Genomic DNA, 12564 nt, shown 5'->3' on the forward strand with positions numbered 1-12564 from the left:
AGATTACTAAAATCAGCCCTGATTGCTTGTACTGTAGTCACTAATGTCCTCCCTGCCTGCTACAGTAGCTGTAATTATCTGATGCCTATCAGAAGGTCCATCACTATGTTAGTTAATGGTGATCACAAGCTCGTAACGAGAATGTACACAAGAAGGAGCTAGTTAGCGGGGGGGGGGGGTTAGTTAGAGGTGCCTAAAATTGGAGAATCCAATATTCATGCAGTTGGGTTGTAAGCTACTCAAGCTGAATATGAGCTGGCTCGGACTCCATGGGCTCAATAGCCTATATAACCATATAACAAACAGTGCTTGTTTGACTCCTCCAAAATCTTTAAGAACTATACAAGTGACAGAGGCAGAACATGAGTAACACGAGCAAAGATCAGGGCGGCACGATGGTGCAGCATCAGAGGCCCGGTTTCGATCCTGACTACGGGTGCTTGTTTGTACGGAATTTGTACATTCTCCCCGTGACCTGCATGGGTTTCTCCGGGAGCTCTGGTTTCCATCCACACTCCAAAGACGTACAGGTTTGTAGGTTAATTGGCTTGGCTAAATTGTATTATGGTCCCCAGTGTGTGTAGGATAGCGTTTGTGTGCAGAGGTCGCTGGTCGGCACGGACTCAGTGGGCCAAAGTTTCTGATTCCATGCCATATCACTAAACTAAACTAAACTAATCATTGATGATTCACTGAAGGCCAATGTATCAATTTAAAGACATGCTTTACCTCTTGGGAGATGAGAAGCTTTTGGAGGGAAATGAAAGCTGGAAGAGGAATGCTCTTACAGCAGGATTTCCCACCGGTCCCAATGTAGGATTTTGAGCCAAAATGTTGATCATTCCTTTCCCCTTCACGGATGCTGAGTTCCTCTGGCAAATAGTTAGTGGTTCCAGATTCTAGCATCTGCAGTCCCTGGACATGTGTCCCCAAACAAATTATTTTTCCTGCAGGAGGAAGTCACAAGTGGCAGGCAAATGTTACTTGACCACTCTTAACTAATCTATACCCACCTGTAGACACAAGGAACTGCAGATGCTGGTATCTTGCGTAGCACACAAAGTGCTGCAGTAACTCAGCGGGTCAGGCAGCATCCGTGGAGGACATGGATAGACGATGTTATGGGTTGGTACCCTTCTTCACCTTTTGATGTCCTCTAGAGAAGCTGAGTTACTCCAGCACTTTGTATTTTACACCCGTTTGTAGTTTATTTGCAACCCCCCTCAAGTATGCTGTCCAACCCATATTTGCATCTTCATCAAACCTGGGTGCATTACAACTGGCCTCTGCATCCATGTCATTAAGCCATTGTAAGCAACTAGACTGGTCCCTGCAATTCCCCATCCATACAGGTCAACAACACCCCAAACCTGAATTATATTCTCCTGCATGCCAGAGGTTGAGGGGAGACTAATAGAAGTAAATACAATTATGAGCGGCTTTACCAGGGAAGACATTCAAAACCTTCTTCCCAGAGTTAGAACAGTAATGGCTAGAGGGCACAGCTTTAAAATGAGAGGTGAAAAGTTTAAAGGAGATGTGACAGGTTTTTCACACAGAGGAAGGTGGGTGCCTGAAACGACTGCCAGGGAGTAGTGGTGGAGACAGATATAATAGTGGCATTTAAGAGGGTTTTAGATAGGCACATGGACAGGGCCGGCCCTAGGCCGATTGGACCGATTTTTCCAAATTGGGCCCCGCGCCCTAGGGAGGCCCCGCGTTAATTTTCCGTATTTCATATGGAAATACAAATTCGCTTTGTTAAATAAAGATGAAAAAAAAAACATTTGCCATACAGATTTTTTTACAAAACTTACATGGTTTTGTACATGGAATACAGGCGCTGTACGGCTATCAGACACAAACGATGTGTTAACGACTGTAGCACTTGTGTTAACAAGTCGTTATCCAATGCGTCATCAATGCATGGATCCACATTCCTCAGTAAATGTGTAATTGTGTTTTAGAAGAAGTATTAATGACGCTGCGTTCCTTTGAATACAATTCACGCGGCGTCATTAACACTTCTTCAAAACATAATTACATTTTACTGAGGAATGTAGATTGATGCATTAATGACACATTGAATTTCTTAAAACTCACCATCATGAGCAAAGATCTTATAGCTCCGCTATAAGATCTTTGATCATGAGTGAGAACTTCTTCTTGGTCTGCAGCAGGTTGGTCATTCAATTTACCTACCGACCCACGTTGTGTCTCTCTGTCTTTCGCTCTCTCCCTCCCTCTCTCTCCCGTGCGCTCTCTCTCTCCCGTGCGCGCTCTCTCTCTCTCCCGTTCCCCACCTCTCTCTCTTGCTCTCTCGGCATTCCCGGAATCATTGACGTTTTGCGGTAGACAACAATGCTGGAGAAACTTAGAGGGCGAGGCAGCATCTATGTAGCGAAGGAAATATGCAACGTTTCGGGTCGAAACCCTTCTTCAGACCCGGCTATTTCCTTCGCTCCATAGATGCTGCCTCACACCGGCTGAGTTTCTCCAGCATTTTTGTCTACCTTCGATTTTCCAGCATCTACAGTTCTTTCTTCGACGTTTTGCAGTGATGGCTGCATCTGCGGTTTCTTTCTGTTGGGGGCGGGAGGGGTGGAGTCCTGGCCCGTGGCGGCTCTTGATAAGTGATATTTTCCCTCAGCGGGTGCTGCCTTGCCCACTGAGTTTCTCCAACACTCTGTGTTTTTTGTTTGGCTCTGAAGTTGAAGGTGGACCCCCCTGTGTCTACCTTCAACTCCCTGTCTGTGGTGGCTCAGCGGGACGGGCAGGGGCTCTCGGGAGAGGGTTGCGCTTCTGGTCGAGACCCTTCTTCAGACAATCACAAGTACTCTCACCGACGAGAGTTCAGTTCAGTCTGAAGAAGGGTCTTCTCTCCAGAGTCGCTGTGTTCCTGTCCTGCTGAGCTACTCCAGCTTTTCTCTATCTTCAATTTCCGAGTTAGATAAAATTGCAGACTTGATTTTTAAAATCTCAAAATATTGTAACATTGCTGGAAAATGTACCTGCATCTTGGAGGCCGAAGGTTAGGTTGTTAGCCAAGAAGGATAGACTTCGTTATCCCTCAGTACAGCAACATCAAGAACGATGTTGGTGTACTGAGGTATAGCCAAGTCTATCCCTCATTGCTAGCAGCTGATGGGAAGCGGCCACAATGCGGTGGCGCCCGCAGCGGTGAGTGAGTGTTACTGGCATGAACCCGACCCCCTCCTTCTCAACGCTCATTCCCTCCTCGCAACTTTACCCCTGGCTAGACTCCCCACACGCTGTGAAAGGAACTCTCCCCCGAATTGTCATGTTACTCACGACACGTGACTCATTTATAATTATTTATTTATATTTCAACAACAAAAATTCCCAATTGGGCTCCGCACCTCCTAAGGCCGGCCCTGCACATGGATATATAGGGAATGGAGGGATATGGATTACATCCAGATAGTGGTGATTAGTTTAACTTGGCCTAATGTTCAGCACAGACATTGTGGGCTGAAGGGCCTGTGCTGTACTGTTCTATGTTCTGTGTTCTATTTATTCCATTGTTATGTTTCCTATTGCTATAATTTTACCCGCAAAACATATGACAGGTCATTTTCTTTTTTGACGTTAATTGCAGTACCTTAAGCTTTCAGAGAATTCCAGTTCTTGTTTGTCTACAGACTAGAACATCCAAGAAAAATAGCAGATTAAATGTGTAGGAACTGCAGATGTTGGTTTAAACTGAAGAGAGACTTAAAAAGCTGGAGTAACTCAGCGGGACAGGCAGCATCTCTGGAGATAAGGAATGGGTGACGTTTCAGGTCAAGACCCTTCAGTCTGAAGAAGGGTCTCGACCCGAAACGTCACCCATTCCTTATCTCCAGAAATGCTGCCTGTCCCGCTGAGTTACTCCAGCATTTTGTGTCTAAAAATAGCAGATTAGTTACGCGAGTTCCCTTTCACACATTCCCGTTGACTTTGCCCGGTAGTGATTCGCTGGATGCCCCGCATTCACATCTAGATTCTAGCTTTCTCCCTGCTGCCAATGTCTGATTCATTCATCTTTGGTTCCCTGTTTACCTTTTCATCTTTTCTTGGCTATCACAGGCCCACTTGCTCCCTTCCAAACCCCAAGGCCAGTTCTGAAATCTTCAATACCACTCCCTTGGCTGCAGATCCCAGGATTGACGATCAGCTTAAAATGCTGAACTCAGGCTAAGAAATATTATATTGCGGTTAAATAATTTAAAATACGTTGACAATAAATAAATGAATTTGGGTATTGACTTATTAAGTTTCAGAGCCATTTTCAGCAATCCGAAATGCCATTAACAATTGCCTCATCTCATTGATTTAAAACATTTAAACTCATATAAAGCGGAGCGATAATTAGCAATTTGCTATCTTACATTTGCTGTGTACAAAGAATAAAGGCTATATGGAAACGATTACATGATTGTAATCTCATTGTGAGGTTCAAATAATGTCATAAACCACCAGTCATTTATATCTCTTAACCTGAATCCCTGAGGGAGATTGCAAGCTTGAAATCATTCCAATCTTTCTTTTAAAAAGAATCAAACAGTTGTTGCTGCGTGGCCCACGCCAGTTGCCTGGGGTGTAGAGCACAGGTTGTGATTTTAGCTGCTAATCTATCCTAACCCCTTAAGGTACCGCTGTAGTGACCCTGTGAGGATATGATCTAAGTAACCCGATCCAGGTAATTTGAACATCTGGGAAGCTCCTGGGGTGATTTAGAGGTCACGGTGTTTGCTTGTAAGTTCAGGGCTTCAGATCAAAAGAATTCCACATAAAAATGACTAGCATAAACTGTGACAGGAATAAGAGGTTATATAAAAACAGAAAGCAATGGAAAAATCTCGGCAGGCCAAACAGCATCCATGGAGAGCGAAAGAGTTATGCCCCTGTCCCACTTAGGAAACCTGAACGGAAAACTCTGGAGAGTTTGTGCCCCACCCAAGGTTTCCGTGCGGTTCCCGGTTCCCGGAGGTTTTTGTCAGTCTCCCTACCTGCTTCCACTACCTGCAACCTTCGGCAACCACCTGCAACCTCCGGGAACCGCACGGAAACCTTGGGTGGGGTGCAAAGTCTCCAGAGGTTTCCGTTCAGGTTTCCTAAGTGGGACAGGGGCATTAATATTTCAGATCCAGGGTCTTGCATATATGAGGCGGCACAGTGGCGCAGCTAATAGTGCTGCTGCCTCGTAGCGCCAGAGACTCAGGTTCGATCCTGACCTCAGGTGCTGTCTATGTGGAGTTTGCACATTCGCCCTGTGACCGCGTGGGTTTCCTCCGGGTGCCACGGTTTCCTCCTACACCTCAAAGCCATGTGGGTTTGTAGGTTAATTGATCCTCTGTAAATTGCCCCTAGTGTGTAGGAAGTGGATACAAAAGTGGGACTATGTAGAACTAGATAGACACAACATGCTGGAGTAGCTCAGCGGGAGTTGTAGACTGTAGCAGGAATGTAGAACTATTGTGAACAGGTTATCAATGGTCGGCGTGGATTCAGTGGGCTGAAGGGCCTGTTTCCAGGCTGTATCACAGAAGTTGGTGGATAATTGGGCAGAAAGCAGTCACCTTGTTGACCCATGGTCACATTAGAATTGTTTGCATTCTTCCCTGTGGCCTGACCTTCCCACAAACCCCAATCCCACTCAATATGCTTTGTGGTTCATCTCTTCACCTCTCAACAGGCTTCATGGTACACACTTGGATCTTAATTCCATATCACAAACGGCACCAATGGAATTTCACCGGCTTAATGGTTATCTAACATTCTCAGCAGCTGCCTCTCTCCTTCAGTCCTGCTGCCCCCTTCCACATCTTCAGAAGGCTCGCCCTATAAAGCCATCCTTTCCAACCACCATCCTAACGTCGCCAATTCCTTCTCTCCATAGATGCTGCCTCACCTGCTGAGTTTCTCCAGCATTTTGTATCTACCTTCGATTTTACCAGTTCTTTCTTGAACAGTGGCACAGCGGTAGAGTTGCTGCCTTACAGTGCCAGAGACCCAGGTTCAATCCTGATTCTAGGTGTTGTCTGTACTGAGCTTGTATGTTCTCCCTGGGACTGTGTGGGTTTTCTCCGGGTGTTCCGGATTCCTCCCACGTTCCAAAGATGTGCAGGCTTGTAGGTCAATTGGTTTCTGTAAATTACTCCTTGTGCGTAGGGTAGTACTAGTGTATGTGTGATCGTTGTGGCGGCAGGGACTAGGTGGGCCGAAGGGCCTGTTTTCATGCTGTATTTCTAAACTAAACTGAATTAATCCAAACTAAACTAAACTAAACTAAACTATATTTGGTCGTCCCCATTCTGAGCTTGTTGAACTACATTGATTTTGCAATTCAGTGTGACCCATATACCAATGAATATATATATATATACACACATAAATAAACAGATAAAGTGCAATGGGCTATTATGTGAGAAGCACAAATTGCTTCAGGTTCTTGCACAGGGCTCCAGTGCCTTCCGCACCCAGTGTCATGGGGCACACAGCAGGCACTTGACAGAGTGTCCCTGTATTGTGACTGCCCCAGAACTCAGAGCATCACTTGTGTAGGAAACAACTGCAGACGCATAAATCAAAGATAGACACAAAATGCTGGAGTAACTTAGCGGGAGTTGTAGAATATAGTGGGTAATGTAGAACTGGTGTGAATAGGTGATTTCTGTGTCTATCAGAGGATCACCCCATAGGTTAAATTCCCAGATCAGTGCCAATTGCAAGCGGTATTCCTCCCAATGACCTCCAGTCCCCCTCGCTCACTGCTTCATCTTCCTGCCCCACCGCACAGTCCATCTTCAAAGCTGGATAACATGAACGCATCCTAGGAATGGCTTGTTGTCTCATCTAGAAACATAGAAACATAGAAACATAGAAATTAGGTGCAGGAGTAGGCCATTCGGCCCTTCGAGCCTGCACCGCCATTCAATATGATCATGGCTGATCATCCAACTCAGTATCCCGTACCTGCCTTCTCTCCATACCCTCTGATCCCCTTAGCCACAAGGGCCACATCTAACTCCCTCTTAAATATAGCCAATGAACTGGCCTTGACTACCCTCTGTGGCAGGGAGTTCCAGAGATTCACCACTCTCTGTGTGAAAAAAGTTCTTCTCATCTCGGTTTTAAAGGATTTCCCCCTTATCCTTAAGCTGTGACCCCTTGTCCTGGACTTCCCCAACATCGGGAGCAATCTTCCAGCATCTAGCCTGTCCAACCCCTTAAGAATTTTGTAAGTTTCTATAAGATCCCCTCTCAATCTCCTAAATTCTAGAGAGTATAAACCAAGTCTATCCAGTCTTTCTTCATAAGACAGTCCTGACATCCCAGGAATCAGTCTGGTGAACCTTCTCTGCACTCCCTCTATGGCAATAATGTCCTTCCTCAGATTTGGAGACCAAAACTGTACGCAATACTCCAGGTGTGGTCTCACCAAGACCCTGTACAACTGCAGTAGAACCTCCCTGCTCCTGTACTCAAATCCTTTTGCTATGAAAGCTAACATACCATTCGCTTTCTTCACTGCCTGCTGCACCTGCATGCCCACTTTCAATGACTGGTGTACCATGACACCCAGGTCTCGCTGCATCTCCCCTTTTCCTAGTCGGCCACCATTTAGATAATAGTCTGCTTTCCTGTTTTTGCCACCAAAATGAATCTACTGTGACTAACACCCACAGCTTGCAAGTAAAGAGGGAATGGTGGTGAATCTGTGGAATTATTTGCCGCAGAAGGCTGTGGAGGCCAAGTCAATGGATATTTTTAAGGCAGAGATCGATAGATTCTTGATTAGTACGGGAAGAAGGCAGGAGAATGGGGTTAGGAGTTTACACATCTGCCATGATTGAAAGGCGGAGTAGACTTGATGGGCCGAATGGCCTAATTCTACTCCTATTCCATGTGACATTATGAATAACATTGGTGGATAATTTCTGTTCTTAGAACATAGAACATGGAAGATAGAAGATAGGACAGAGAACAGTACAGCAGAAGACCAGCCCCATCAGCCCACAAGGGATGTGTTGAACATCATGCCAAGACCAATTCAAATCTGCCTGCATGTAATCCATAACCATCCATTTCCGGAATATCCGTATGCCTAATCTAAAAGTCTCTTAAATGCCACTATCATATCTGCCTCAACCACCACCCCGAGCAGCATGTACCAGGCACCTATTAGTCTCTGTGTAAAAGAAACTTGCCCCACACACCTCCTTTAAATTTTGCTCTGCTCATCTTAAAGCTCTGCCCTGTAGTATTTGATCCGGGAAATCTTTCTTGGGTACACAGATCCATTTTCTCCTCCCCATTGCCTGAACAATGGAAGTCTGAAAATATTGCAATTTGATCTTCCCATCTTGAATTTTGCGCACTGTAGTTTTGCCCATTGACTTAACTTAAGCCATTCACATCCATTTGTAACTTGTTTCCATCTACAGAATGTGCAGGCATAACCCTGGGTTCCGAATGTCTAACTTATTAAATTCACACGCCCAATCTACAAATATTCAATCCTACGAATGGCGGAACTTGATTTCCTTCTCCTTCCACTTTTAGTAATTGATTGTTCTCATCAGTTTTGAGTGTTCCATGCAATGGAGGTCTACCGATATGAAAACAATGTGTCATATATGCTGGAAAACTGACATAAAAGCAGGAGCTGCAGGAAAGACTCAGCAGGTCAGACATCAATGGTGAATAAAGAAGCAGAGCTGTTGTTGTCAGATCAGTAACTTTTAACTGACATTGAAAAGCTTAGAGATGCAATAGATACTGAGGCTGGTACAAAGGCAGGGAAAGGTTCAAGATTCAAGAGAGTTTATTGTCATGTGTCCCAGATAGGACAATGACATTCTTGCTTTGCTTCAACACAACGGAATATAGTAGGCATAAATAAATACAGAGCAGAACAGAACAGATCAGTATGACCATATACCAATGAATAGTAAGATTAAACGAGAACTTACCAGTTTGAAGTTTGATCTTTATTTTATGAGGAGTTACGATGAGGGATTACGTGAAGACACCGTCCAGCATGCATACGCAACATTCTTCAAAGCAGCGGTGTGAAATCATAGACAACAGTAGATGAAATTAACATAGTAAGATAAGAAGAACTAGAATACCAGTTGACCTTTATGATAGAGGGCGGGAGGGGAGGGCACGTAATCCCTCATCGTAACTCCTCATAAATTAAAGATCAAACTTCAAACTGGTAAGTTCTCGTTTAATCTTACTATTTTACTTTGTGAGTGACTACGTGAAGATTTTAAAGATCTGTGATTTCATGCCGTGGAACGAGTCCATGCTTCACTCACTGCCTTAGTTGACCAGGGGAGGAAGTATGTTATCGTATTCAGACATGAATAATGACAATAGTAACCTCCCTCGCCCGGGAGGAACTATGAACAGAACTTAACATAGAGTTCGTAAATACCCCCCCATCTGGTAATGGGTTAGTACTAAATGTGTGGAAAATTGCTAGATTGACCATCCTGCAACCGCTAGGATGTGGTCCCGCTAACTACCATAACCCTGCTGATGAGGTTGTTACAGCCTTGGTGGAGTGATTTGAAATGTCAGTATTTACTCCTGTATAAGCCAGACCCATAACCACCTGAAGATGGTCTGAAGTGATATCTTCTTTTGACGCTAGATGTAACTAACAATATTGCTAGTTCAGAGTCTCTAGGCTCTAGTGATCTAACATTCTGGTGTAGATGTGTGAACATACACAATCGAAGGTTCATGGGATATGTGAACATCTAGTTTGAGATCTGGTGCCCCTGGTCTATACTGCTTGACTAAGTCATAACATAAGTGTTATTTAGTCAGCAGATATAATCATCCTATCCAGTTAACGTTTATGTAATGACTGGACCCGTAGTGCTGCATGCAGGGCTATGAGCATAACCACTTATAAGTGAGTTAGCCCAAGGACAGGGATGTAGCTGGAGCCCTTCAGTGAAGCGACGTAGCACAACGTTAACACCCCATATCTCTGCGTCCCTAGGCCTGGGAGTTTTCGAGTTGCAGATTTCCTTCATAATCTAGAGCTCAGAGGGTGACCCCCAGAATGGATTCTACTCCTCTCAGCCAGTATGATGAAGCACTTAGGTATGGTAGATGGCACTTTAGACATCATGATTTGTCAAGCCCTCATACGAGCCTGAACTACAAGACGTCAGTCATCCGTGCCGAATATGTAATATAATTATAAAACAAATACCTCCCATCTCCTTAAGAGGAAATATTGATATTTATTGGTGCTATCCCTGCGATCTGCAGCGAGCACGTTCATGGTTGGTTTAACAACCCCAGCTGCAGAAACGGTCTTCTCAGTCTCTGTAAGTCAAAGAATTGATTATATCATGCTGAGGACGGTTTCCCGCGTCACGGCTAGACCAATACTTGTGTTTAGAATAACCATATATGGTTTTATCATTCCCCACATCAGTGGGAACCATGGCTGGCTAAGCCCGGCAGGCACTATAAAAATGCCTGAGGCGGGAACTTGCTGAATTTTGCAAACCCGTCTGATGAGGCAGAAATGTAGGAAGACATAAAAGAACATTCCTCCTTAGTGTAGCTAGAATGTAACCAACGCTACCGATATGCCACATATTTTCCACTGGTGATTGCGCCTGGATGCAAGCTGCTTGGTCTTTAATGTTCACAATGTATTTTAATACTTTGTGATCCAACACCCATATTGTGTATCGTAATGAGGTTTGGGTAAACTATCACCGGATATTTTGACTTGTTTGCACCCATGTAAACAGACATTTTCCACCACCGAAGTGTATCAACTTGGACTAGAGCATGCAGATTAGGCATATTCGCATAACCTTTAATCCACAGAATGCACCCAGTGTCTATAGGTAGTTGATACCATGTATCTGAGGAATTGGTAACTCTCCCATCCACATCTGCAACTAGATGGCATGAGCAATTTCTCATCCTGAACAATAGCATCAGTTTGTAATTTAACTGAAGATTTGCTGATTTAGGGGAATAGCATAGAGCTGGTAACAATGACCACATGGTACTTGAGTGCTTACTTCTTTTGCATGCTGTATAGTTCTGATTGTGCAAAGGCCTAAATAGCACAGCTGTAAGCCAATTATACTTGATGAACAGAAGGTTGCTTGATCAGTTTTGTTACAGGCTTCAATTAATTCCAATCCCTTACCTCAGGGCGGAGTCCCAGACGATTAAATAGAATTAAAGGTAATCCCAATCATCAATAATTTCAGTTGGTATCAATTTAAATTTATCTGGACAGATGAGAACCCAATTTCTCAAATGGGTTTTGTGGCTGATACAGTTAACTTAGCAAAAATACAGCATTTAATCTCATCCCGATAGTTCTTAACAATATTTTTTAACTCTGAGCAGCCGAAGCACTCATTTAGTAAATAACCTGGGAGCTGAAGTTAGCCTATTTTGCAATGTTTTAACTGTATCATTGCCCCATCCAGTTAAATTTTAGATATTTCCAGTGCCCTGTGAATGAAGCTGACCCCATGGGAATTAATAGTCATGAAGTTTCAATGTCTATGCTGCACATGCGAGTTGGGCTTGTTGATAATAAACATGCCTCATTTGTCATAATAGCGAGCCTGCCTAAAGAGGCAACTCCAGCCATATTCCGAGACTGTCTCGCCTGCACTTTGCAGTATAAACTAAACTCATCCAACCTTCTTGTAAATGGTCCACAACCCCACGTTTCGGAAAGAACCAGAGCCACCTACCGTTATGGCTACCGGTGGTTTTATGGTAAGCCCAAAAGGCCCCCGATGCGGGTACGATTTCCATCCTTGATTGGGGCGTAGGGCTGCTGGTGTATGTGGACCCATGTCTTTCCAGGTGCATGGTAACTCCCAGCCAGCACATGTTCCTCGGACATGCTTCCAAGTTCAGAGTCAGTTGCCAACTGACTCCTCGCACTCACCTTCGCAGAAGTGAGTTTTGTAGGCAGCCCTGAAAAGGGTGTTGCCACAGGCTCTCGAGGAGACCTGCGCTGATATGGCCCTCCCTGGCCAATTAGGATGGGTAAAACGTCCGAGGACGAACCCATGTCGGAGGGGACCCTCCTGGCCTGACTTCAGTCTAGGCCTTTCAGTCTCCTGTTTTAGCTGTTACCCTCCTCGGGCAGCCGGAGTCTGAAGTCGCCGCCGGCTACCCGCTCTTCTGCGGTCCTAGCCGTGTCTTCCACACGGTCCCCGTAGCTGGGGTGTCCCCCAAGCACGATTCTACCCGCGGTCTTCCACACGGTCCCCGTGGCTGAGGTTTCCCCCATGCACGGATCTACCCGCAGCTTTTGCACGGTCCCCGTAGCTGAGGTTTCTCTCAAGCACGGTTCTGCCCGTGGTCTTCCACACGGTCCCCGTGGCTGTGGTTTTCCCATGGCCCCCGAGGCTGGGTTATTCGTGGTTTTCCCGTGGTCCCTGAAGCTGGGTTACCCGTGGTTTTCCCGTGGTCCCTGAAGCTGGGTTACCCGTGGTTTTCCCGTGGTCTCTGAAGCGGGTACCCGCGGTCTTCCCCCGGTCC

General features: G+C 45.2%; 1 protein-coding gene across 2 annotated transcripts in view; it reads left to right on the forward strand.

Moving 5' to 3' along the window:
- Positions 1-12564, forward strand: part of gfral (GDNF family receptor alpha like) — an 89123-nt gene that overhangs the window by 53527 nt on the left and 23032 nt on the right. The window contains exon 9 of one of the 2 annotated variants that reach the window (XM_033021705.1): positions 4090-4210. The exons of the other annotated variant lie outside the window; for it this stretch is intronic. Within the exon in view, the coding sequence (XP_032877596.1) occupies positions 4090-4190 (101 nt within the window). The 3' untranslated portion in view covers positions 4191-4210. Of the gene's footprint in view, positions 1-4089; positions 4211-12564 lie in introns of those variants that run through there. 2 annotated transcript variants of the gene reach the window in all.

This window comes from Amblyraja radiata, chromosome 5 (assembly GCF_010909765.2).
Source record: "Amblyraja radiata isolate CabotCenter1 chromosome 5, sAmbRad1.1.pri, whole genome shotgun sequence".
NCBI lineage: Eukaryota > Metazoa > Chordata > Chondrichthyes > Rajiformes > Rajidae > Amblyraja > Amblyraja radiata.